General features: G+C 39.0%; 1 protein-coding gene and 2 long non-coding RNA genes across 3 annotated transcripts; all 3 read right to left on the bottom strand.

Moving 5' to 3' along the window:
- Nucleotides 1-4: 4 nt before the first annotated feature.
- On the bottom strand, nucleotides 5-3,610 carry LOC147567602 (uncharacterized). Its single transcript, XM_086657447.1, has 4 exons — nucleotides 3,545-3,610; nucleotides 1,596-3,119; nucleotides 668-1,549; nucleotides 5-558 (listed from the first exon to the last, which is right to left on the bottom strand). The coding sequence occupies exons 2-4, from the start codon at nucleotides 2,326-2,328 to the stop codon at nucleotides 5-7; spliced, it is 2,169 nt and encodes a 722-aa protein (XP_086513573.1). The 5' UTR covers nucleotides 2,329-3,119; nucleotides 3,545-3,610.
- A 539-nt stretch (nucleotides 3,611-4,149) lies between these two features.
- Nucleotides 4,150-17,728, bottom strand: LOC147567601 (uncharacterized). The gene is made up of 4 exons (XR_015230801.1): nucleotides 17,693-17,728; nucleotides 17,123-17,251; nucleotides 16,805-16,981; nucleotides 4,150-4,378 (listed from the first exon to the last, which is right to left on the bottom strand). It is a non-coding gene; the product is annotated as an uncharacterized LOC147567601 (long non-coding RNA).
- Nucleotides 17,729-22,488: 4,760 nt separating this feature from the next.
- LOC147567600 (uncharacterized) lies at nucleotides 22,489-24,560 on the bottom strand. The gene is made up of 3 exons (XR_015237818.1): nucleotides 24,340-24,560; nucleotides 23,858-23,938; nucleotides 22,489-22,917 (listed from the first exon to the last, which is right to left on the bottom strand). It is a non-coding gene; the product is annotated as an uncharacterized LOC147567600 (long non-coding RNA).
- Nucleotides 24,561-25,801: the final 1,241 nt, after the last annotated feature.

The following is a 25,801-nucleotide window of genomic DNA, read 5'->3' as shown; positions in this document are numbered from 1 at the left end:
CGTCCTATTGCGAAACCCTTTTACGTTTGTACCAAAGTTTGCTTTCTTTGTCCCATACATAGTGTTCTGGGAACTCTTGGTAGGTGTAGTTTCTTGCCGTAGCATCCAGTCCACATCGGAAAAATAATGCCATTAATGTCGACATTTGTTGGTCTGCTTGATATTGAATGACCCCGACCTCACATGAAGGATTGAAAACGATAGAGTGCATACCTGGTAAATGTACGGCCAACCTAACAACATTTGGGTTTTCTTCATGTAACAAATAACCAAACAATCTCCAAACAGCTTCAAGAGGTGCAATATAACGTGAGTCGAGATACTGTTGAATCTCGTCTATCTCTCCCACAACCACTGTAGCTCGATCATCACCCTTATAAATATATTTGTGAATATACTTAACACATCGTACACTTGCACAAATTTCAACATTAATGTGACAATTAAATAGTTTGGAAAGATGTGGATTATATGGAACAACATTCCTGTTATCAACCAAGTGTCCCCTAACTGTGAAAACACGTCCATCATTACGTCGACGATACGTTGGGTATCCATCTTCAGCAAGTGTAGTTGTATAAACAAAACTTCTAGGATATCCTTTCGAGCATTTCGATCATACATGGGGACGTGAACCTTTGTTGACCACAAGGACCGTGAACCATACAATTTTTAATTGTCTTAAAAAGCAGTGGGTCCTCATCTTCAGAAGGAAATTCAGCTGAAACGAAACAATTAATTGGATCAGCTTTGTGAATTTTGTCTGATTGTTGTAGGAATATGAGGGCGTGCATATGGGGTAATCCACGCTTTTGAAACTCAATTGTGAATACATGGGCAACAACTTTACCGAAGATAGAATCCTTTTGAATTGTATGCATTAATTTTTTCCTCTTTAGTTCAAAAATACGAGTAACCAAATCAGGACGATTAACGACAGTTTGATTCGGTAACAGAGCAGAAGTTATCTCTGGCCATTTGGGGCTAGCTGTCATTGTAATAAATATATCTGGATGATGATGGTAACGTGTGATTGCCATAGAGTCTTGGTATATTTGAAACAAATGTCTACTGCTCCCTGTAAATGAAGAAGGCAAAATGAACCTACGACCCACTTGGTCAGGACGTAACCCATCAGTAGATATATCGGTAAGATCGTTGTAAAGCTCTGACCGTAATCGAGACTGATTTTGCCTAATATACGTTAGACGATTTTGTTCGGTTGAGGCCCAAGCATCCATCAAAAACTCTTGAAATAAGTTGCATGCCTTTAATATAGTTGAATATTCATTGGGGCGTTGGAATAAACGGTAACTATAAAACTGCATCCGTGTTAGTCGTGATTTACTTATCCGGTTATTCTTCGTATCCCATTGCTTTAATTCTGGATCCCATCCTAGCTCTTCATACGGGAATAGTAAAACATAATGTAATGGCAAGTAGGCTGGGTGACATTCAGATATCCTCAATAAACCTCTTGAACCTTTCAAGTGCTGGACAATATCTCTTGAAGTTGTTAATTCTGTACCATCTCCAGGCATTAGAATTGCTATCTTATTTGATGTAGGTAAATTATAAATTTTTCTATCAATTGCCGGGTTGTAATGTAGAAAACCGGTAAATGCTCATTAGAAGGATTGAGATGGGATAGAATTGCACGAGCTTGTTTATATATTGGGTAAAAGAATTATACTGTAGTAAAGTATCTTGAATGATTTTGAGAACTCTAATGTCCAACTCTAGATTTCTACTGCTTCGGATTCGTAAAGCGTAAGAAGGATCATAAATATAAAGTTGTGCGTAGGATGGTTCTGTCCCGTCCTCAGGTAATAGTGATCCAGTCCTATGACGCAACTCTCCATGAATCGTGAATGAGTTAGGCCCACGACCATTCAAAACTCTAGGTTCCAGGGTTGCACCGAGACTTGTAAATACATTTGCTGCATTGAACCGCCGAATATGGGTTCGAAAGGATGTTGATAATGAGTCAACTCCATCATATAAAGATTTTAAAGGTAATGGTGGTTCAATCAGTGGTGGAAGATGAATCTTCCCTTGCAAACAACATGTCCCAAATAAAGGACATGTGGGAGAAGACTTTTGCAATCTCTCATCTATCCAGTGAAGTGCGTGACAATCACGACATATGAATTCCATTAATCCAAGGTAATGACGATCGACTGAAACAGTAGAGCCGTAATTTGTTTGGGAAGATGAAGGAGAGGCTGGTTGTGGAAGGGCATTACATTCTTCCATAAACAAAGATTCTGATTGTGGAGGTTGTTCGGGCTGGAGAGAATGTACTCTTGCCCGCTTAGATGCACGCATAACATGACTTGATGAGGTTGCCGCCTATTAAATTTTAAACGTAACATTAGATATTAGAAGATAATTAATATATTAGATATTGAAGTTGAGAACATGTACCTGGGGGAAAAGTAATGGTAAATAACATCAATACCTCATTTAAAAAGTTTGTAGTTGTTTTGAAGGTTGTACGTTAGGAACGTTTATTGGTTTACCTAATCTTAAAGTCCGTCAAGGTATGTATAGGGTGTTTCTTTATAAAAAGTTGGTTACCCCTACATCTTGGACGTTTAAAAATTGTTTCAATATTTTCATCAATTAATCCACAACTATATGTATAAATTTTGGGCATGGAAACCCATTAAATTTGAATGTGCGTAATAATATGAATGGACAGAGATGTTTTTGTTTGAGGTTAGGTGTGAAGTAAAGAAGGAGGTAAATAACTATGGACTAAATAGAATCAGTTACTGACATACATTAGTAAATATTTTCGGTGATATTCCCTATTCTATTATGGTTAGACGTTTCATTTCCCGACTTCTACGTTGTCCAATGCAGTGGGTCTAGGTTGATGTGGAAGAAATTAAGTACTTGAGTTACAAATACATGAATGTTGGGAAATAGTGTAAAATTTGAAATTTAAAGCATATTACCTCATCAGTACATTGAAAAGTTGTTAGAGGTGAAGGTAGTATAGGGATATTGCCCCTAGTTTGACATACATCAGTATGAACTTCAAACGTCTTTCCCTTACCTTGTTGTTGAGTACGTTCGCATGCACGACGCAAGCGTTGTGCTATAACACGATCCTAATGGGAAAGTAAGTAACAATTGATATTTTAAAAGATAATTAGTGTATTAGATATTGAATTTCAAGGACAGGTACAATGCAAAAAAGTAATGGTAAACAAATTCAAATACATAGTCGGTGGTAGTTCGATGTGAAGGTTGTATGTTTGGGGTGTCACTTGGTTCAACTATTCTCAAACTCCTTGAAGGTGCATTTTGAAAAAAGTTGATTAGGCCATCACCTTGAACATTTAGAAATATTTCAATATTTTCATTAATGAATCCAAATATATTGTACGAACTTTTGTGAGGGAGAATAAATAAATCTAAATGTATGTAATAATATGAAGGGATGAAGAAGTTTAACTTTTTAGGTTTGGTAGAATTGAAAAGTAAATAACAGGTTAAATTATGATAGACTAAACAGAACCAGTTAAGAACATACATTTGTAGGTATTGTCGTTGATATTGCATTTCCTCCTTGGGTTAGACGTTCCCTTTGCAAATGTGTTTGTTGTCCAATACAACACTTGTAGGTGGATGTTACGAAATTTAAGTACTTAACAGGAAAACATGCATATCGTAGATTGTAAAATTTAAAAATCAGTGTAATGGTGGAAAGGTAAGGAAAATTACCTCAGTAATACATTCAACAGTAGTTGCAGCTAAAGGTTGTATGGGGACGTCACCTTTAGTTTGACATGCATCAGGTTGAATTTCCAGCGGGTTTCCCTTATCTTGGCGTGCACGACGCAAACGTTGTGCTATAACACGATTCTATTGGTGAAGCAAGTAACAGTTGATGTTGTAGAAGAAATTTAGTGCAGAGATATTAGGAAGATGTACAATGCGAAAAGTAATGGTAACAAACCTCATAAACAAAGCCGGTGGTTGTTTGATGTGAAGGTTGTATGTATGGAATATCTCTTAGTTCACCTATTCTCAAACTCCGTAAAGGTACACAGTTTAAAAAGTTGATCATCCCCTCATCTTGGACCTTTATAAAATTGTTTAATATTTTCATCAATTAATCGAAATATATGTTGTGTAAATTTTGTACAGGAATGGGAAAAAAATTCAAATGTACTTAATAATATGAAGGGATTGAGATGTTTTACTTTTTAGGTTGGCTGCAAAGTATAAAAAGGGGTTTAAATTAGGATGGAGTAAAGAGAATGAGGTAGTGACATACATTAGTAGGTAGAGTCGGCGATTTTCCCTTTTCTGCTGGTGTTAGAGGTTCCCTTCCCCGACGTGTACGTTGTGTAGTACAACGATTCTAGGTGAATCATGCAAAAATTATGGACTCAAATGGAAATACATGAATGTTGGAGATTATTCATTGTAATGGTATTGATGGCGGCCATCCTCCTATGAGCCTCACGGCTAGCCCAACTATAGGCCCACCGGCCTAGAAGTTATATTATTATAAGTTTCCTATTTTATTATTTAGGGTTTCTATGTTTAGGAATATTAGCAATCAAGGAAAGTAATATTAGTAGTTATCTTGTTTCCCACTTTGAGTCTAATTAGGAAAGCATAATCTCTATATAAGAGAAGTTCAGTTTATCTTGTAAGACATTGAATTGAGTTATAAACAAACCCCTTGATTGCATCTTCTTTCTTTACAGTTATTTTAGTTTATCTTTAGTTATTTCTTCTCTCTTCTTAATTCTAGTAATGGATTCTAATGTTATTCCGCTTCCGCAACAATCTACATCAGCTGGTATCATGAGCCTTCAAAATCCTGAAATTTTTTTTCCAACAAATCATCCAGAGAGGAATAAGGTGTTCAAATCAAGACTTACAATCAATAAGAAGGTATGTGATTTCATCATCGATAATGGTAGTGAAGAGAACATGATTTCTCAACGACTTGTTAATGCCCTTCAGCTACCTACAACTGAACACCCAAATCCTTACAAAGTTGGTTGGATTTCTAATCAAAAAGAATTATCGGTAAGAACCCAATGCACATTCCCGTTCTCCATTGGCTCTTATTATCGTGATTCAATTTGTTGTGATGTCGTCGATATGGATAATTGTCATCTTATTTTCGGAAGACCATGGATTTTTGACGTCGACGCCACATATTATTGTCGGGCAAATATATTCGAGTTTTCTTGGTCGAACCGTACCCTTAAACTATTACCGTTAACGGAGAAAACCGATCTCTCGGTTCAAACTTCCAACACGGAACCATCACGACAAGCCAACAAAACTATCACCGATCATCACCAACAAAAACAACCGCAAACGACCACCACCGAAACACCACAACTTCCATCCACTACACCACAACGAGACCACACCATCACCCCGAACCAGCCTCACCATACTGAAACACAACAGCTCCCATCCACTACACCACACCGAGACCACACTATCACCGATCGCCACCAACAACAACAACCGAAACCCACCACCGTCACACCACAACATCAAACACAGCAACCACCGAAGCCTACCCCTACCGAAACCGCACCACCTACAGCCCCACTTCGCGGCTTTTTGCTAGCAACCAAAGATACTTCAACCACCAACCGACCACCACACCCATCCGTTAAACCCCTTCTTGACGAATTCCATGATCTTATACCATCCATCACACCACCTTCTCTTCCACCATTACGGGATATTCAACACCAAATCGACCTTATACCGGGAGCTAATTTACCAAATTTACCTCACCACAAGATGAGCCCTCAGGAACATAAGTTACTCCAGGAACAGGTAGAAGATTTATTATCTAAAGGCTTTATTCGGGAAAGCCTTAGTCCATGTGCAGTCCCGACACTTTTGGTTCCAAAGAAAGACGGTACATGGCGTATGTGTGTTGACAGTAGAGCTATCAACAAAATTACCATCAAGTATGGTTTCCCAATCCCTCGTTTAGAAGACATGCTTGATCACCTCACTGGGGCTACAATCTTTTCCAAAATCGATCTAAAAGCAGGTTATCACCAAATAAGGATTCGAGAAGGAGATGAATGGAAGACAGCTTTCAAAACAAAGGAAGGACTTTATGAATGGTTAGTAATGCCCTTTGGCCTCTCTAGCGCTCCTAGTACTTTTATGCGTTTCATGAATCAAATTCTTAAACCTTTTTTGAACAAATTTGTGGTCGTTTACTTCGATGATATCCTCATCTTTAGCAAATCAAGAAACGATCACTTAGACCATATTCGAGCAGTTTTTGAGGTTATGAGACAAAACTCACTTTTCATGAATATTCCCAAAAGTTTTTTCTTCTTGGATGAAGTTTATTTTTTAGGATTCATTATCAGTAAGAGCGGTATGAAAGTTGATCCCGCTAAAGTCTGAGCTATTTCTGAGTGGCCTATTCCATCCTCACCGTCAGAAGTTCGTAGCTTCAATGGTTTGGCCTCTTTTTACAGACGTTTTATTCGGGATTTCAGTATAGTTATGGCACCACTTACTGATTGCTTAAAGAAGGGTAAGTTTTTATGGGGACCTCAACAGGATGAGAGTTTCTGTACAATTAAACAAAGATTATGTTCAGCTCCAGTCTTGGCATTCCCAGATTTCTCCAAACTTTTTGAAGTGGAATGTGACGCTTCAGGCTTAGGTATTGGAGCAGTACTATCTCAACATAAAAGACCTATTGAATTTATGAGTGAAAAATTAGGGGACGCGAGACGAAAGTGGACGGTCTTTGAATCTGAATTTTATGCCCTATACCGAGCACTACGTCATTGGCAACGTTTTCTCCTCGGGGTAGAGTTTGTCCTATATACGGACCATAAAGCGTTACAAACACTTAACGATCAAAGAACCGCGGACCCTATGCATATGAGATGGATTTCGTTTATTCAACGTTTTAACTTCGTTATCAAGCATAAATCCGGGTCTTCTAACACAGTGGCCGACGCCCTTAGTCGGAGAGCTAGTCTGTTAACCACCATGACCGTTCACGTTCCGGGGTTTGAGTTATTACCCGACCAATATAAAGCTGACCCCGATTTTGGTATAATTTGGGATTCATGCAGTCAAAATCGTTCTTCAGGTGAGTTCTTTATCTCTTCCGGTTATTTATTTCGTGGTAATCAGTTATGTATTCCTATCTCTTCTCTTCGAGAACATATTATTGAAGGATTTATCCGTTCGGTCTGAAGGAGATGTCCTTCCGAAGGAGTGTCCTTCGACCAAGGTGGCAATGCGATCAATTTGTCAGTTAGGATAACGATGACCACACGTAAAGATCATCCAGTCCGGTCCAATTAGGGGTCGTAATGCTTTGCTAGAAGCCAACTACGATCATCGGATCAAGGAGTTGATTCGAGGCTAACATAGACCGGATCCTACAACGGGTTACACATAAGAGTGGTAACTTGATCGGAGAGATTTGACTATACGGGAACTGGCTAAAGTTGGATGGGATTCAACTGGAAAGGCCGAAAGGGTCCGAATGGAGATTCGGGACAAGATAGAGGAAGGCTCTTTGGGCCGGCCATGAGATGGCCGACCAGAGTAAGTGGGCCGGCCATATAAAGCCCATAGTGGGCTGCCCTGGCCGGCCACACTTAAGGGGATTATCAAAATACCCCAAAAAGGGTATTTTGGTAATTATCTTTTCTGTGACCCAGAAAATAGAAAACCTAATCTGAATGAGATTCTAATTAGGGTTTGTCTATATATTGGGTCAGTTGAGAACAGAAAAGGTGTGGATTTTTTTCTAAGGAAAATATACAGCTCTCTCTCTCTCTGAATATACAGCTATTGGAGAGAGAGGAATATAGAGAAAAAGTTCCCATTCTATCAATCTAGTCAAGAAGAAGAGTTCTTCTCAACCTTCTACTAAGTCCTAGCAGTCTGAAAGGAAGGGAGATCAAGTCTATTCACTCGGTGTCTCAAGTAGAGGAGCTACAGTTGGAGCTCTCGATCTTTGCATGCGATTGGAATGGTTCGAGGGAAAAACGCGTTAAGGTATTTATCCCTCTCTAGTTCATTGATTAGTTTATGCATATAGGTCCTGGGCAATCTAGTGTTAAACATGAGATGTTTGAGATTCCGCTTACAACACTAGGTAGTGTATAGGATACACAAAACCCTTCAGTGGCATCACGAGCCGGTTGCATGAAACTATCTCTGACTAGTCGAATTAGATTCGAGCTTGATTGACTAGATGATTTTATGTTTAAATAGGGATTTAGACATGAAATTGATTAGTTTAAATTAGATTTAGACTTAATCGGATAGAAAATTGAAAGAGCTTCAATGATAAATCTTTAAAATTTGGTGTTTTTGAAAAGAGTTTTCAAAATAAAATTTTAAAGTGGATGGTTTTTTGAAAAGAGTTTTCAAATTGCTGAGTTTTGGATGAAGAATCATCAAAACAGCAGCAAAAAGTTGGGATTTTTCAAAATTTGGAAGAAAACATGGTGCTGTCCAGGAGACCGGACTGACCAGGACGCGTCCCAGGACGCGTCTGGCCAGTTGCGGACGCTCTGGACGCGTCCCAGTCCTTCCCGGACTGGGAATCCGAGAGCGTCTCGGATTAGGACGCGTCCGAGCTTCTCGGACAGGTAGACGCGTCCGAGAGCGTCTCGGACTGGGAGTCCGAGAGCGTCTCGGACAGGGATCCCGAAGGATCCGCGTCCAGCACCTGAGGTCGCGTCTTCCAGACGCGACCACAGAGACAAGTCCGGACGCGTCTCGGATTGAGAATCCGGACGCGACCAGGACGGAACCTTCCAGAACGCGTCTGGGACGCGTCTGGTGAGACCAGAAGCTGTCTCAGACTGGGAGTCCGAGAAGCTCGGACTTGGGCAGAGCGTCTAGGACGCGTCTGCAAGGTCAGGAAGCGTCTGGCCTAGGGCCAGGACGCGACCACCCGAGGGGCTTGGCACGGTCTGGAACGTGCCAATCCGGGTCCGACCTTGGTTCGGACCTTGACCGAGACTTGACTAGGTCTAGTCAAAGGGTCCCTTGACCAAGTTTGACTTAAGTCTTTGGAGTTAGACTCGGGTCTTTTGGACCTTGACTTAAGTGGGAGGGTTCGGTTTTCTTCTTCCGACTTTGACCATATTTTTTCCGAAAGTGACCCGGGCCCACCAAAGCCCGAATCGGAGTTTTTCCAAAACGATTTCAAAATCTTTTGAGATAAAACCAAACGAGCCATTAGTGGGACTTAAGGCACGTTAGACATAGAGATGTCGGTAGTATCTCCCGAAGAGCTATCTAGAACATAGCAAACCTAGATTCGACCTAAGTAAGCGAATCTCATACATACTTGGGTGTTTTATGAATGTCATATTATTATGTGTGTATGGATGTGAATGCGGGTTCTAGTATGGCCATAGAATTGTTCTATCTTGTTTTTAAGCACGGATGGGTGCCCGTTGTAATTAATTTAATTTCAAGTTTTATACGATCTGCGAATCGTTGAGTCTTGTAATTAGAGTTTAAGGGTACAATTGAGTCCATCGAAGAGCCAAAAGATGAGATCGTGGTTCGAGTGGGAGAATTCAATGGATGTTCGAGGATGGAGATCCAGGCGAACGGAGGCTAAACAAGCAAAGAACCTAAGAAGATTAGATCTTTTAGGTTAGGGGCCATACTAGGATCATATCTGCTTGATTTATTTTCTCGCGCGCATTTACTTATTTACGTTTTGTGTGGTGTATGATTATGTTAGAGTTCACAGTAATGCATGCAAACAAAAACGTAAGAGTCCCCAAAAAGAATTTTGAGTAATGCCTACCCAGATTAAGACACCTGTTGCGCCCTTGTTCATCGATGGTGGGTCATGCCAAAGCAGGGTGCCATCTTTTACCTCGGGACAATACGGGTAGACCTATGAAGAGGTCTACATGTCTAAATGGTTATTCTCAAACGAGTCAGCAAAAGAGTTTTGGATTTCGAGGCAAAAGGATGAATTTAACACATAAGTGTTGTTCATCAACCAAGAGTCATATGAGATATGATCAGTAAGGAGTTACTCACCCAGGAGGGTGAAGTTAAGGGCAGTGCCAAAGTACGCTTAGCTTCACAGGAATGGGGTCTTGGAATCGTATTATTCATAGGGGGACGTTTTTTCGTTGAATAATATGGCAAAAAAGTGTTTTTGCGTAAACATTGAATGTAGTACTTAGCAAAATCCTTATTTTGTTTCTGTAGAGTAGAGATGGCAAATAGGATTAGTTCACGTTTAGATAGAGATCTATACGACTTTCTAGATTGGGAGGAAGATCAGAGAAGAGTTCTCGATGCTTCAAAGAAAGAAAGCGTAATAGAGCTACCAGAAAGGGAAGTGGAAGTCGGTGCCTATGTTATAGAGGTCAATTTGGCAGATATGGCTGACTCTCCCTCATGGGTATATGATACCGGATGTGGAGCTCATATAATTTCAGAATTAGATGAGCTCAAGGAGGTCAGGTATCTGACAAAGAGCGAGATGGTTCTACGAGTTGCAAACAAGGCAAGAGTTGCTGCTGTGGCTGTAAGAACTTTCGAGCTCAGTTTAGAGACTGGGTTGATATTAGTGCTACGTAATTGCTATTACGTACCGACTATATCGAGGAACATCATCTCTGCGTCGGTGTTAGACAAAGAGGGATATCACGCTATAATAAAGGACAAGAGTTGTTCTTTGTACAAGGGTGAGATGTTCCATACCAGTGCTAAGCTGCGTAATGGTCTTTATGTTGTGAACATAGAAGACGAAATCCTGAACATAGACACGAAACGGCTTCGTACTCATGATTCTAACCAAAGTTATCTCTGGCATTGTCGTTTGGGTCACATTAACATGAAACGCATGCAGAAGCTTCATGCAGATGGACTTCTGGGATCGTGTGATTTGGAATCGTACGATACATGTGAGCCATGCTTAGTGGGCAAGATGACAAGATCGTCCTTCAAGGGGAAAGGAGATCGGGTGAGTGAACCCTTAGGACTGATACATACGGATGTATGCGGACCTATGAGTACACTCGCGAGAGGTAACTATGGCTACTTCATAACGTTCACTGATGACTTCACTAGATATGGTTACGTGTATCTAATGAGGCATAAGTCGGAATCGTTTGAAGTGTTCAAACAATTCCAGAATGAAGTAGAGAATCAGCTTGGCAAGAAAATAAAAGCCATTCGATCGGATCGAGGTGGTGAGTATTTGAGTCAAGAGTTTGAGGATCATCTTCGGAGTTGTGGAATAGTTTCACAACTCACTCCTCCGGGAACACCGCAGATGAACGGTGTGTCCGAGAGGAGGAATCGAACATTGATGGACATGGTTCGATCGATGATGAACTTAGCCGATCTTCCTAGCACTTTCTGGGGGTACGCTCTAGAAACGGCTGCTTTCACACTTAACCGAGCTTCGTCAAAAGCTGTAGAAAAGACGCCACATGAGATGTGGACTGGAAAGGTTCCAAAGTTGTCTTTTCTCACAGTCTGGGGTTGCGATGTTTATGTAAAGCGTTTACAAGGAGATAAACTAGCACCAAGATCAGACAACTGTCTCTTCGTCGGTTATCCGAAAGAGACAAAGGGGTATTACTTCTACAACCCGTCAGAGAACAAAGTGTTTGTTGCTCGTGATGGTGTCTTCCTTGAAAAGGAGTTCCTTTCCAAGAAGACAAGTGGGAGAAATATAGAGATCGAAGAGGTTCGATCTGAGCAACAAATTGGCACCGTAGTACCGATGTCAGAAGTCGCGATTCCTAACTATTATGAGCCGATAGAAGAGGAAAGAGGGGATGAGATGGTAGATCTCGGAGATCCTCCCGCGCAGAGCGAATGTGATTCGCAGGAGAACCCTCAAGGAGTTGAGAGTGTCTCACCTGTTGTTCAAGCCCCGCGTAGGTCCGCAAGGCTGATTGAGTTGTCTCAACGACAAGAGTTGTTGTTGGTAGAGGATAACGAACCCAGCACCTACGAAGAAGCTATGACGAGCCCAGACTCCGAAAAATGGCTGGGAGCCATGAAATCCGAAATGGAATCCATATCTGAGAATCAAGTTTGGAACTTGGTTGATTTGCCCGATGGGGTAAAACCCATAGGATGCAAATGGATTTTCAAGATGAAAACAGACAAGGATGGAAACGTGAGTGTTTTCAAAGCTAGACTGGTGGCAAAAGGTTACAGACAAGTCCAGGGTATAGACTACGAAGAAACCTTTTCCCCTGTCGCGATGCTTAAGTCCATTAAGATTATTCTAGCAATTGCAGCTCATTACGATTATGAGATTTGGCAAATGGATGTCAAAACCGCCTTCCTGAACGGTAAACTGGAAGAGGATGTGTACATGACACAGCCTGAGGGTTTTGAGGATTCCGGGAATGCTGGAAAGGTTTGCAAGCTTCAAAGGTCCATCTACGGGTTGAAGCAAGCAAGTCGGAGCTGGAATCTTCGATTCGACGAGAAAATCAAAGAGTTTGGTTTTCTGAAGAATGAAGAGGAATCTTGTGTATACAAGAAGGTTAGTGGGAGCAACCTAGTTTTCTTGGTCCTGTATGTGGATGACATACTGATCGTTGGAAATGACATTCCTATGCTTGACTCCGTGAAAGAGTGGCTTAGGAAGTGTTTTTCAATGAAAGACCTAGGAGATGCAGAATATATATTGGGCATCAAGATCTATAGAGATAGATCGAGGAGGATGATTGGACTTAGTCAAGAGACTTATATAGATAAGGTTCTTGGGAAGTTCAAGATGGAAGACTCTAAGAGAGGATTCCTACCCATGACACATGGTACGACGCTTAGCAAGACTCAGTGTCCCCGAGATCCTGATGAGCTAGCACACATGAAGAAGGTGCCTTATGCTTCGGCAATAGGATCTATCATGTACGCCATGGTCTGCACTCGCCCAGACGTCTCATATGCTTTGAGTATGTGTAGTCGTTACCAATCTAATCTAGGGGAGAAACACTGGACCGCAGCCAAAAATATCCTGAAGTACTTGAGAAGGACTAAGGATCACTTCTTGGTGTATGGCGGGAAAGACGAACTAATCGTGGAAGGCCATGTGGATGCGAGCTTCCAAACGGACAGAGATGATCTCCGATCGCAGTCGGGTTATGTCTTTTGTCTAAACGGAGGAGCAGTAAGCTGGAAGAGCTCAAAGCAGACTACTGTAGCAGACTCTACCACAGAAGCAGAATACCTTGCCGCTTCGGAAGCAGCGAAGGAAGGAGTTTGGATAAAGAAGTTTATCTCCGAACTTGGTGTAGTTCCTAGCATAGAAAATGGGGTTACTCTGTATTGTGACAACAATGGAGCTATCGCCCAGGCTAAGGAACCAAGGGCGCACCAGAAATCCAAACATATCCTAAGGAAGTACCACGTGATTAGGGAAATCACTGAGCGAAAGGATGTGGTCATTTGCAAAGTCGATACGGATGACAACGTTGCCGATCCGTTAACTAAACCACTGCCTCAGCCCAAGTATGAAAGTCATAGAAGGGGCATAGGTATAAAGCGCATCGATGAATGGCTTTAGGTTGTAATTGGATTAATGAAAAGGGGTTTTCATGTAATCAATTAGCTACATTCAATAAAAAGAAATAAAGGAGTTTATTTCTGTCGTTAAATAATGGTTTAGTGTTTAATGACGGTCCAAAAATAATGAGGAATTCCAGGTGGGTTTATCAGATACGTGATCTGGAAAATGGAACCCCACTAAGTGAACGTGGAATAGATTCATTATTGAGTCCCTAGTCCAGGTCATTGCATGGACAACAATGACTTAAGAAGACTAGCATGGGAATTGACTGATAGCGCAGTTCCATGGGCTATAGGAATATGGTATTTAAGTCAATTACATGGATGTAGATTGGGGAATCTACATTGGATTAACCCAAAGATGAGAGTTTTTTCAAGAAGTTGAAAAAGGCGTCACAAACTCTCATAGGCAAGATTGGAGAGATTCCGTAAACATGAGTGCTCCACTCATCTTATGTAAGGAATGTCGAACTTGGTACTGTCAAACGCCGCGCCGTAAAAGGAGGTTATAAAGGCAGCATACTGGGGGAGACAGGATAGACATGAAGTTAAGTGGGAGTACAAGACTGGATGATGTCCTCCTATTAAGTTAGGAATAAGTATCTCCGGGCCACTTGAGGAGAAGCAACTGTGAAATGTGTGGCCGCACTCAAATGGATTAAGAGTTAATCATTTGAATTGACAGTTGTTCTCTGGATCAAGAAAGTCTGAACGGTGTGACGTATCAGATGGGATACTAAGCGACATGGGAATCGAGCACTGCACTTGTTCTAAGTACAAGTGGGAGACTGAAGGATTTATCCGTTCGGTCTGAAGGAGATGTCCTTCCGAAGGAGTGTCCTTCGACCAAGGTGGCAACGCGATCAATTTGTCAGTTAGGATAACGATGACCACACGTAAAGATCATCCAGTCCGGTCCAATTAGGGGTCGTAATGCTTTGCTAGAAGCCAACTACGATCATCGGATCAAGGAGTTGATTCGAGGCTAACATAGACCGGATCCTACAACGGGTTACACATAAGAGTGGTAACTTGATCGGAGAGATTTGACTAGACGGGAACTGGCTAAATTTGGATGGGATTCAACGGGAAAGGCCGAAAGGGTCCGAATGGAGATTCGGGACAAGATAGAGGAAGGCTCTTTGGGCCGGCCATGAGATGGCCGACCAGAGTAAGTGGGCCGGCCATATAAAGCCCATAGTGGGCTGCCCTGGCCGGCCACACTTAAGGGGATTATCAAAATACCCCAAAAAGGGTATTTTGGTAATTATCTTTTCTGTGACCCAGAAAATAGAAAACCTAATCTGAATGAGATTCTAATTAGGGTTTGTCTATATATTGGGTCAGTTGAGAACAGAAAAGGTGTGGATTTTTCTCTAAGGAAAATATACAGCTCTCTCTCTCTCTGAATATACAGCTATTGGAGAGAGAGGAATATAGAGAAAAAGTTCCCATTCTATCAATCTAGTCAAGAAGAAGAGTTCTTCTCAACCTTCTACTAAGTCCTAGCAGTCTGAAAGGAAGGGAGATCAAGTTTATTCACTCGGTGTCTCAAGTAGAGGAGCTACAGTTGGAGCTCTCGATCTTTGCATGCGATTGGAATGGTTCGAGGGAAAAACGCGTTAAGGTATTTATCCCTCTCTAGTTCATTGATTAGTTTATGCATATAGGTCCTGGGCAATCTAGTGTTAAACATGAGATGTTTGAGATTCCGCTTACAACACTAGGTAGTGTATAGGATACACAAAACCCTTCAATTATTCGAGAATTACACAACGAGGGCCACGTAGGACGTGACAAAACATTCATGTTAGTTTCAGAAAGATTTTATTGGCCTAAGCTCAAAAGAGATGTCTCCCGAATTGTAGAACGTTGCTATGTTTGTCAATCAAGTAAAGGCAAAACACAAAATTCAGGCCTTTACTTACCGTTACCCACTCCGGGAACTATTTGGGAAGATTTATCGATGGATTTTGTTCTTGGTCTTCCCCGTTCTCAGAAAGGACGAGATTCAATTATGGTAGTCGTTGACCGTTTTAGCAAGATGGCTCACTTTATTCCATGCAGGAAAACTGACAATGCTTCTAATATTGCTAATTTATTCTTTTGGGAGATTGTTCGTCTTCACGGGTTACCTAAAAGTATCGTCTCTGATCGAGATGTGAAATTTCAAAGCCACTTTTGGCGCTTTTTATGGAAGAGACTCAATACTAAGCTTAATTTCAGTAGTACTTGTCACCCTCAAAGTGACGGTCGAACGGAAGTTGTCAACCGTTCTCTTGGTAACCTACTTTGTTGTATTATCAAAGATAAAGGTGTCAATTGGGAAACCGCTATTCCTCATGCAGAGTTCGTTTATAATAGCACCGTTAACCGTACCACGAGGAAGACACCTTTTGAGATAGTATACACCTCTCGGCCGAACCATGTGGTCGACCTCGTCCCTCTTCCTTCTATTGCCGAGTTCGACCCTCTTGCCGACACTTTCGCTTCTCATATCTTATCTTTACATGATGAGGTTCGTCATAATATTTCTATGGCCAATTCATCCTACAAGGCGTCCGCCGACCGTCATCGTGTTCATAAAGACTTCAAAGAAGGAGATTTGGTAATGATTTATATTTCGAAGCAACGTACTCCCGTGGGTACTTTCAAGAAGTTAGGCCAAAAGAAATTTGGTCCTTTCAAGATTCTCCACAAAATCAATGATAATGCGTTCGTGATTGATCTTCCATCGGATTTCAATATTTCCAACACTTTTAATGTTTCCGATATTTATCCATTTTTTCCGGACGAACCAATTTATGAAGACACCAACTTGGGGCAAGTTGTTCCACGAAGGGGGAGTATGATGGCGGCCATCTTCCTATGAGCCTCACGGCTAGCCCAACTATAGGCCCACCGGCCTAGAAGTTATATTATTATAAGTTTCCTATTTTATTATTTAGGGTTTCTATGTTTAGGAATATTAGCATTCAAGGAAAGTAATATTAGTAGTTATTTTGTTTCCCACTTTGAGTCTAATTAGGAAAGCATAATCTCTATATAAGAGAAGTTCAGTTTATCTTGTAAGACATTGAATTGAGTTATAAACAAACCCTTGATTGCATCTTCTTTCTTTACAGTTATTTTAGTTTATCTTTAGTTATTTCTTCTCTCTTCTTAATTCTAGTAATGGATTCTAATGTTATTCCGCTTCCGCAACAATCTACATCAGGTATGTAAGGTAAATTACCTCAGTAATACATTCAATAATGGGTGGAGGTGAACCTTGCGTAGGGACGCCGCCTTGAGAGGTAAGGGAAAATACCTGAGTAATACTTGCATGTGTTTGAATTTCCAACGCCTTTCCCTTATCTTGGCGTTGAGTACGTTCTCGTGCACGATGTAAACGTTGTGCTATAACACGATTCTAGTGGGTTGTTTGAAAGAAAAAAAAGAATGATGTAAGAGGTTCTATATACTATAGTTAGGAAAACAATTAAAAGATAATTTTTTTGAAATAAAACGAATATTCAGTGTTAGATAATGTTTTAATATTTAGTCAACTTACATTTAATTGAGGTGTCTCAATGGTGGGTGTGAAGTTAGGGTCTATTTCTGATGGTTGTGGGGGTGGGGATGTGGACATCTGCTTCTGTGGTTGCAATCCTAAACAATAGTACATGAATAACACTATATCCTGCAAATGTGAAGATATAATTGTGTTGTAAATTTTGTAATGGTTGTGTATCTAGCTTTCAGACCTGTTTAATTCCCTTTCATTTATATGTTTTATCTACGGAAGTAAAACCATAATACATAACCATCTTGTAATAATTAAAATAAAATTGTGGAAAGAGAAAAGAACACCGTTCAATGGATAGGAAGATAACCTAGTTGGTTTGTTGATGAAAAAATTTAATGAATTTCAAAATTATGTTTGATGATGATGAAGACAATATTCTAATGTAACGTAAACCACATCCTTTTCTTTTATTTATAAAGTACGGAAGTTGGTTTTGTGCAGAAGCTACGGACTGAAAATGTTGCCTCTTAGTAATAGCTAAGTAGTTACCCCGAAAAGAGTTAAGTAATAGAAGATGGGAAAATGTAAAAATAAAGTGTTATGCAATGTTCTCACCTTATATAAGATTGCCAGAACATGAGTGCGTTGAGATCGTCAAGAGGGTAAAAAGTACACAGCGCAACAAATGATAAAGCTAGCTGAATCCCTCAATCAATAAAAGTGGATAAACGATAACAGTTAGAGAACAACTGAAGCGAACAACTACAGTTAATGTGTTGTAATGCTTTATAGAGCAACAATTTTACTCGTGATATTGTAAGAAATGTGTAAACTTCTTCAAGAATAAAAGTTTAGTCGATGAAATGCAGTCGTTAACAGATATGAGAAGAATTTTAGTAGAAGTCCATGATACATTCAGCAAAAGTGCACCAGAAAATAAATGAGAAGATGAAGTAAGAAAAATCGACCGTAGCACACATCGTAAATGATATGCGGAATGGCTGGTCTATATTACCTGAAAACGCCTCATTTACTTGTGGATGCTTACATTTATGAGGGTGAACCAGCAAAGACAGCTACAAAGTCCGAGCAATACAATCAAGCAAATAAACATCTTTAACCTAAATATGAATAGACTCGTAAACTCATGATGAAGAATTGTTGCCATGTGAAGCGTACCTTTCTGTATTGTCTTCAATTGTTTCGGTGATGAATCGAAAGGTAGTTTAACAAAGATTAACGCGTTTAATTTAAAGCAAGAAAGGATCCTGCATATTATTTAGTGAGAAAAGCACATTGTTAAAACAAAATTTATCGATGGACACAATAGGAGCAATAACACATGAACATACAATGACGCGTGAATGGAAACAAAATTTATTTAGGGATAAAAACAATGTGGGAATTAAAACCCAACATGTACAAATTCTATAGGCCTTTTGTTTAATTCAAGCAGAAATTGTAGACAAACAGAACCACAAACAAGAAGATGAAAGTTAGAAAAGTAAGCTCTATTTGGTTTAATTCATGATTGAGTTTGATTAGCCCTACCACATCCATTCCCAACCTAAAAAAAAGAAATATGTCCGAGTGGAAAAAAGTTTACAAATTGTGAAGTCCATATGTTTTAACCTACAAAGTATACGCCTGATGTTTGTAATCTAAATGTTTTAACCTAGAAGTTCATTTACACATTTCATCAAAGACATAGTATGTGCTTATATGTGCAGTCGAGTCCAATTATGTAATCATAGTCCATGCATTAGGAAAATTGGAAATTAGGAAACCACTGAGTAGACGTAAGGAAAACATCAATCTTCATAAAAAGAAGAGAAAATTGAAGGATAAGATGATAAATTTGACTACATTTTCTTTTGATTCATATATATATATAAGACAATAATGCGAATATATTGTGAAACTATTAACAACGAAAGACAATAATAGCAAAACTAACATAAAAATGAAACAACCAATGCTAACTGATGTGATACTGGATAAAGAGTAACTCTAAACTACTGTCCACTTCAAGAAGTCATTCATTCTATGTTTTACCCATTGAATCGAAAAGAAACTTCGACTATGATGAGAAATTTAGTCTTTCTGCCTTCACAACTATTTACTTCGCATGGTGTTGATCATAGTAAGTTTCTTCTTTTACTCTTAGGTTGAAGCTAAATTGTGTGAAGACAACCTTACATATAGTGTCCATGATTTTGTCTTCATCTTTCAAGTGAAACAAGTCTGTTGCTATCATGCACATGATTTCTTTACCGGATTCTTGGAATGCTGTTACATATGCAGTTTCATCACTGACATACTTACTGGTAAGAAACAGATTAAGATGGTGGATAATAGTAGTAATAGTAAGGTGGGTATGGCTGGGAAGAGATGATTTTGGAACAGGAAGCTTATTTGAGCACTTTTGCATATCAGAATGCAGAAATTGAGTTGCTTCTTTTCTGTTGATGTTGTTAGATTTTGAGGAAACCTTGTTTGTTAAATGTCATGTCTATTTCAATATAAGAAGTGGAAAGCAGTCTAGGTTATGAGTCTCGTATCTTTTTGTTTTATGTATTTGCTTTGATGATGAAGAGCTTGATTTTGGAAGGATTTCAGTGGATCAGAGACATCTAAATGAGGAATCCCTGTTACAATCTCTGGGCTTACACATTATGCGCCTAAGGTTTGTAATCTATATGTTATAACCTAGAACTTCATTTACACCTTTCATCAAACGCATAGGGTGTGCTTATATGTGCAGTCAATTCTAATCATGTAATCATAGTCCATGCAATAGGAAAATTGAAAATTAGGAAACCATTGAGTAGACATAAGGAAAACATCAATCTTCATAACATAAAGAGAAATTGAAACATCAATCTTCATAAACCTGACTACATTTTCTTGTGATGCATATATATATATATATATATATATATATATATATATATATATATGACTATAATGCCAATATATTGTGAAACTACTAATAAGCAAAGACAGTAATAGGGAAACTAACATAAAAATGAAACAAGCAATGATAGTTGATGTGATACTGGATTAGGAGTAACTCTAAGCTATTGTCCACTTGAAGAAGTCATTCATTCTATGTGTTTACCCATTGAATCCAAAAGAACCTTCGACTCTGATGAGAAATTTACTCTTTCTGCCTTCACAACTACTGACTTGACATTGTGTTCATCATTGTAACTTTCTTCTTTTACTCTTAGCTTGAAGCTAAATTGTGTGAAAACAACCTTCCTTATGGTGTCCATGAATTTTTCTTCATCTTCATCTTTCAAATGAGACAACTCCGTTGCTGTCATGCCCATGATTTCTTCACCGGATTCTTGGAATGCTGTTACATATGTAGTTCCGGTGGAGTCTTGTATTTGTAACTGTAAAATATATTTGTACTCACATTGAGGTACTACTTGATCGCACTTGCTGCAATGCCATATGCCCTCATCATCTTTCATAACCTTCTTGTTGCAACGACGTTCTCCAACCATTAGAGGACAAGTAGGGTAGGCAAAGTTTTCGGTTTCCAAATATGCAACTCTAGCGACAACTGTTACCTAGTCAGGGGCCCCAGATTTTCCAAGGCCTTCGTCTTTAATCTGGGATATAACCTTGCGCATTGTATTATCAGCTCCAGAAGATTGGCTGGAAATCGAGATGGATGGGGATTTGTTTCCGCTTTCCTCAAACCATGACTTTAGGGCGTGAGCCTCCGGAATGTCGGGTTGTACCATTATTTTGGTGGAGGGAAGGGTTCCCACTGATTTTTCGTTGAACTCATTAATTCTACCAGCTTTGATAGCAAGAACAGGATGCAATCCAGACTCGATCATATCGTCGAGTTGTTGACCTTCCATAGAGCAGAATTCTCCCCATAATGTCACTCCTACACTACAACCAGACATATCTTTTAACTGTAGAGTTCTTATCAGTGTTTCTGTTCCGTCTTTCTTCAATATAGTTTTTGTGACCGTTATAGATAAAGCCACACCAAGAACATCCACGAAAGAGTTATTATTCATGCTTTCAAATTCAGCTATGGGTCGGAAGCGAAATTGTTGCTTCGGTATGGTAGTATCATCTTCCATGTGTTGCTCAATTGTTGAATTGCTTTGTAGATAGATCTCATAATCATGTGGAAGATGATTGAAGTTCTTGGAGGCTGATTTTAACTTTCCGTTAGAAACTATAAACAGATTCCCATGTCAAAAATGGCTAACATAAAATCAAACATCATATATAGACATAAAATGGCTAACATAAAATCAAATTATAAAAAACCTTTCATGTCAAAAATTATAAACAGATTCCCATTATAGCAGGAATTTTAAATTAAAAGTCAAACATCAAGTATTGATAAGATAGAAAAATCGTAGCTAACTCATAGGATATGTTCATTAGTTTTATTTTTAAATTTGAACCAAGTTCATAGAAATCGCTTAAATCCATCTCAAAAAAACTTATTGTCTACGTACGCACTTTAACAGTGCAGGCAAAACTTCATAGAAAAGAAATTTACAAAATAAGAATCAAATTAAAAGAGACATATGGAGCTATAATACTTGGACACAAAAATGATAAACTAAGACATATATATCAAATAATCCTCTACATTAGAAAAAATTTCAAACATATATCAAGATTAAGGAATGAAAATGAATACCACATTAAAACTAATGAACATATCTGAGAAATTTTATGAGATTTCAGAATAGAGCAATAGAATTGAAGTACCTGAAATATACAATGTCTGCATTGCTTAAAGATTTTCAGTGAACAAATAGAGTTCATACTACATGATGTTTCTGAGATGCACAAAAAATCGCAAACATAAAATCATAGTGAAAACTTAACAGCATATAAAGGGACCAGATAAAGTACAGCATGAAAGGGCTATGATAATTTGCTCATCTAGAAAGACATACCATAGTCGCTTGCCTATGAGAATTTTGTAGCCAGTGAGATTGGAACTCCATGATTAACCAGTGAGCACCTGAAAGACCTATAATAGTTGCTCACCTAGAACAGAACACGTAATACCTCTTGTTAGCGAAGTTTCAAGAACAATAGACTGTTAGTTTTCTCTTTGAAAACGGAATATCAAATTATTACTGTTTGGAGAACGTGTAGTTAATTTCAAAAATAATTCATCTGTAGCGTAAAGAAGCTCACAATGCTCTGTACCATTGCTGCTCCAAAATGCGTCGTTCTCCCTACTACTTGTAAAGCCACTTTTCCACCCGACTACTTTTCAGACTTCGCTTACAATGCTCTATCACTTTTAAGACTTCACTTACAATATCATCTATAACGAAATTTGACTTAGTACACAGTAAAGAAGGCATATAAACAAAAATGTTTTAATCATTTGCAGGCAATGAACAATGAAGCGCCTCCGAACGGTAGATAAGTTTGTGGGTTTTAGCATTGACACCAATCATAGTGAATTTTTTTTTTGCATATGGCACAATGGACCTTTAGATATGACATGTTAACCCCTTTCACGTTCTCGACTTTAGGACAAATTCTACGGCACCGGGGGCAAACAGGCTGTTTATAAACAGGGATTGGTGGGGCCTTGTTGATGGGGATTTATCGTACAGGTACATCACGTGAGATGACAACGGTTGCCGATGAAGATGAGTCTGACGATGAAGGTGAAGATAGACAGATGACATATGGGGAAGACGATGTTGATGAAGAAGGAGACAATGGACAAGTAACAGTCAAAGATAACTGACAAGTAACAATTGTCGATGAGCCACATGATGATTCAGTTGACGACGCCATAACAGAAAAGGCGTAGATAATTTAACCTATAGAACAGGAATACGAACAAACTAAACCAATTTGGAAAATATGATAGCATCTAATAATTCTTAGCAGATAGGGTGTGTTAATAACCCAAATATGAATAGTCTTCTTTATTTTTTTTCCTTTCCTGCTTAGTGTGTAGTTCCTTATCTACCTTGTGGTCAAAACCTGGTGAAGAACTTACCCAAACTAAGCTATCAAATTTTAAGGACAAATATGTAGTTGGACAAAGAAGAGCCTAGGTAAGGAGTGTTGAGTCTCTGGTTTTGTGGATCGAAAGTCATTGAATCACACCAACACAAAGCTAAGCTATCAAATTTTAAGGACAAATATGTAGTTTTGCAAAGAAGAGCCTAGGTAAGGAGTGTTGAGTCTCCGGTTTTGTGGATCGAAAGTCATTGAATCACACGAACACAAAGCTAAGCTATCAAATTTTAAGGACAAATATGTAGTTGGCCAAAGAAGAGCCTAGGTAAGGAGTGTTGAGTATCCGGTTTTGTGGATCGAAAGTCATTGAATCACGCCAACACAAAGCCTAGAAAGGTTGAGCTGCTATAATTTTTAGTTAAGTAATATAAATCCACAGTAGATTGTTGTGTTAATACACAAGACGTCAAGATAACTCCACAGAAGACATTATAAAACTAAAGAGTGTGAGAAAGCAAAATTTGACAAAGTTACACTACAATTAGGTGATGAATTTCATCTATTGAGGATGTGTGAGAGATTGAAAATATATGGATAAGTACAATAACAAGAGCAGTGAGGAAGAGTTGGTACGAAGAAGATGTGCAACAATAATTTATATTACTGAATGGCCTATAAAGACTAATCACAATGTAGATAGACTACCACAGACCTCCATTAACCGAGAAGCTAGTATATCCAATGGTCACTAAAGATTAAGACTCAATTTTCATGGAAGAAGAAAGAAATAATTACGTGTGGTTGTCCAGGTCAAAGATTATGAGGTCCACACAGAAGCTCGACGGATCAATGGTAAGGAGAACAAAAAAGATGCACCTATAACAAATTAACTTAAAAAATTAGAACCCTATATCTCTGTTAACCAACTTAGGCACTCTACTTGCTAGGTGGGGGTGAAATTGATGAACTGACACTACAAAGGATATAAGCCCATTTGTTGGGATAAAAAAACATAAGAATTGATTATGAAAAGGATAGTCAATACAAATCTTACAGAGAACAATAACAATTACAGAAGAAGAAAAACAATTAGAGAGGAAAAAGATAAATTAATTAGACAGATCAGAGGGAAGATTGGGTACCCAGAATGAGTGGCAAAGACAATTAAAACTGAGAAATCATGAGATTTCGTTATACAAACCCTAACCTTACCCAGAATGAGTGGCAAAGACAATTAAAACTGAGGAATCATGAGATTTCTTTATACAAACCCTAACCTTTTGTTTGGGTAAACCACTTGCCTATTGATCTTCTTCTCCATCCTTTTTAAATGTACGATTCCGCTCCCGATAATCCCCTCTTAGTTTCTAGAGTAGTGTAGGAAGGTGAAGGAATTTGAAAAGTGGGGAACTTCCTCTTACGTTTTGAGATCAGAGAGAGAGAGAGCGAGTGGCACTGTTTATAGTGAGCAAAAGGAAAAAGAAAAAAAGAAAATGAACCGTTCATTGGAAGCTGTTATGAGGGAGGGGATAATGGAAAATCCGTTGTATTTCAGTAACGATGGAAGGGGCAATGGAAATTCCGTTGGATTTCACTCACGTTGAAAGATCCAAGGGCTAGATTTGTAGAATGTAGGATAGATATCCATGTGGGCGTCCAGTCGCCTTATTTTTGTCCTAGTCATATTTTTTTGTAATTATTGTGTCCTAGTCACAAGGATCTGTTTTGTATAATAGAGGAAAAATATAAATTAATTAGACAGATCAGAGGGATGATTGGGTACCCAGAATGAGTGGCAAAGACAATTAAAACTGAGAAATCATGAGATTTCTTTATACAAACCCTAACCTTACCCAGAATGAGTGGCAAAGACAATTAAAACTGAGAAATCATGAGATTTCTTTATACAAACCCTAACCTTTTGTTTGGGTAAACCACTTGCCTATTGATCTTCTTCTCCATCATTTTTAAATGTACGATTCCGCTCCCGATAATCCCCTCTTAGTTTCTAGAGTAGTGTAGGAAGGTGAAGGAATTTGAAAAGTGGGGAACTTCCTCTTACATTTTGAGATCAGAGAGAGAGCGAGTGGCACTGTTTATAGTGAGCAAAAGGAAAAAGAAAAAAAGAAAATGAACCGTTCATTGGAAGCTGTTATGAGGGAAGGGATAATGGAAAATCCGTTGTATTTCAGTAACGGTGGAAGGGGCAATGGAAATTTCGTTGGATTTCACTCACGTTGGAAGATCCGAGGGCTAGATTTGTAGAATGTAGGATAGATATCCATGTGGGCGTCCAGTCACCTTATTTTTGTCCTAGTCATATTTTTTTGTAATTATTGTGTCTTAGTCACAAGGATCTGTTTTGTATAATAAAGGAAAAAAGATAAATTAATTAGACAGATCAGAGGGATGATTGGGTACCCAGAAAGAGTGGCAAAGACAATTAAAACTGAGAAATCATGAGATTTCTTTATACAAACCCTAACCTTACCCAGAATGATTGGCAAAGACAATTAAAACTGAGAAATCATGAGATTTCTTTATACAAACCCTAACCTTTTGTTTGGGTAAACCACTTGCCTATTGATCTTCTTCTCCATCCTTTTTAAATGTACGATTCTGCTCCCGATAATCCCCTCTTAGTTTCTAGAGTAGTGTAGGAAGGTGAAGGAATTTGAAAAGTGGAGAACTTCCTCTTACGTTTTGAGAACAGAGAGAGAGCGAGTGGCACTGTTGATA

This window comes from Eschscholzia californica, unplaced genomic scaffold (genome assembly GCF_041429995.1).
Source record: "Eschscholzia californica isolate CP2 unplaced genomic scaffold, dmEscCali1.0.p SCAF_1, whole genome shotgun sequence".
NCBI lineage: Eukaryota > Viridiplantae > Streptophyta > Magnoliopsida > Ranunculales > Papaveraceae > Eschscholzia > Eschscholzia californica.
The sequence above is the reverse complement of the archived record's forward strand: the minus strand, read 5'-3'. Positions and strand labels throughout refer to the sequence as shown.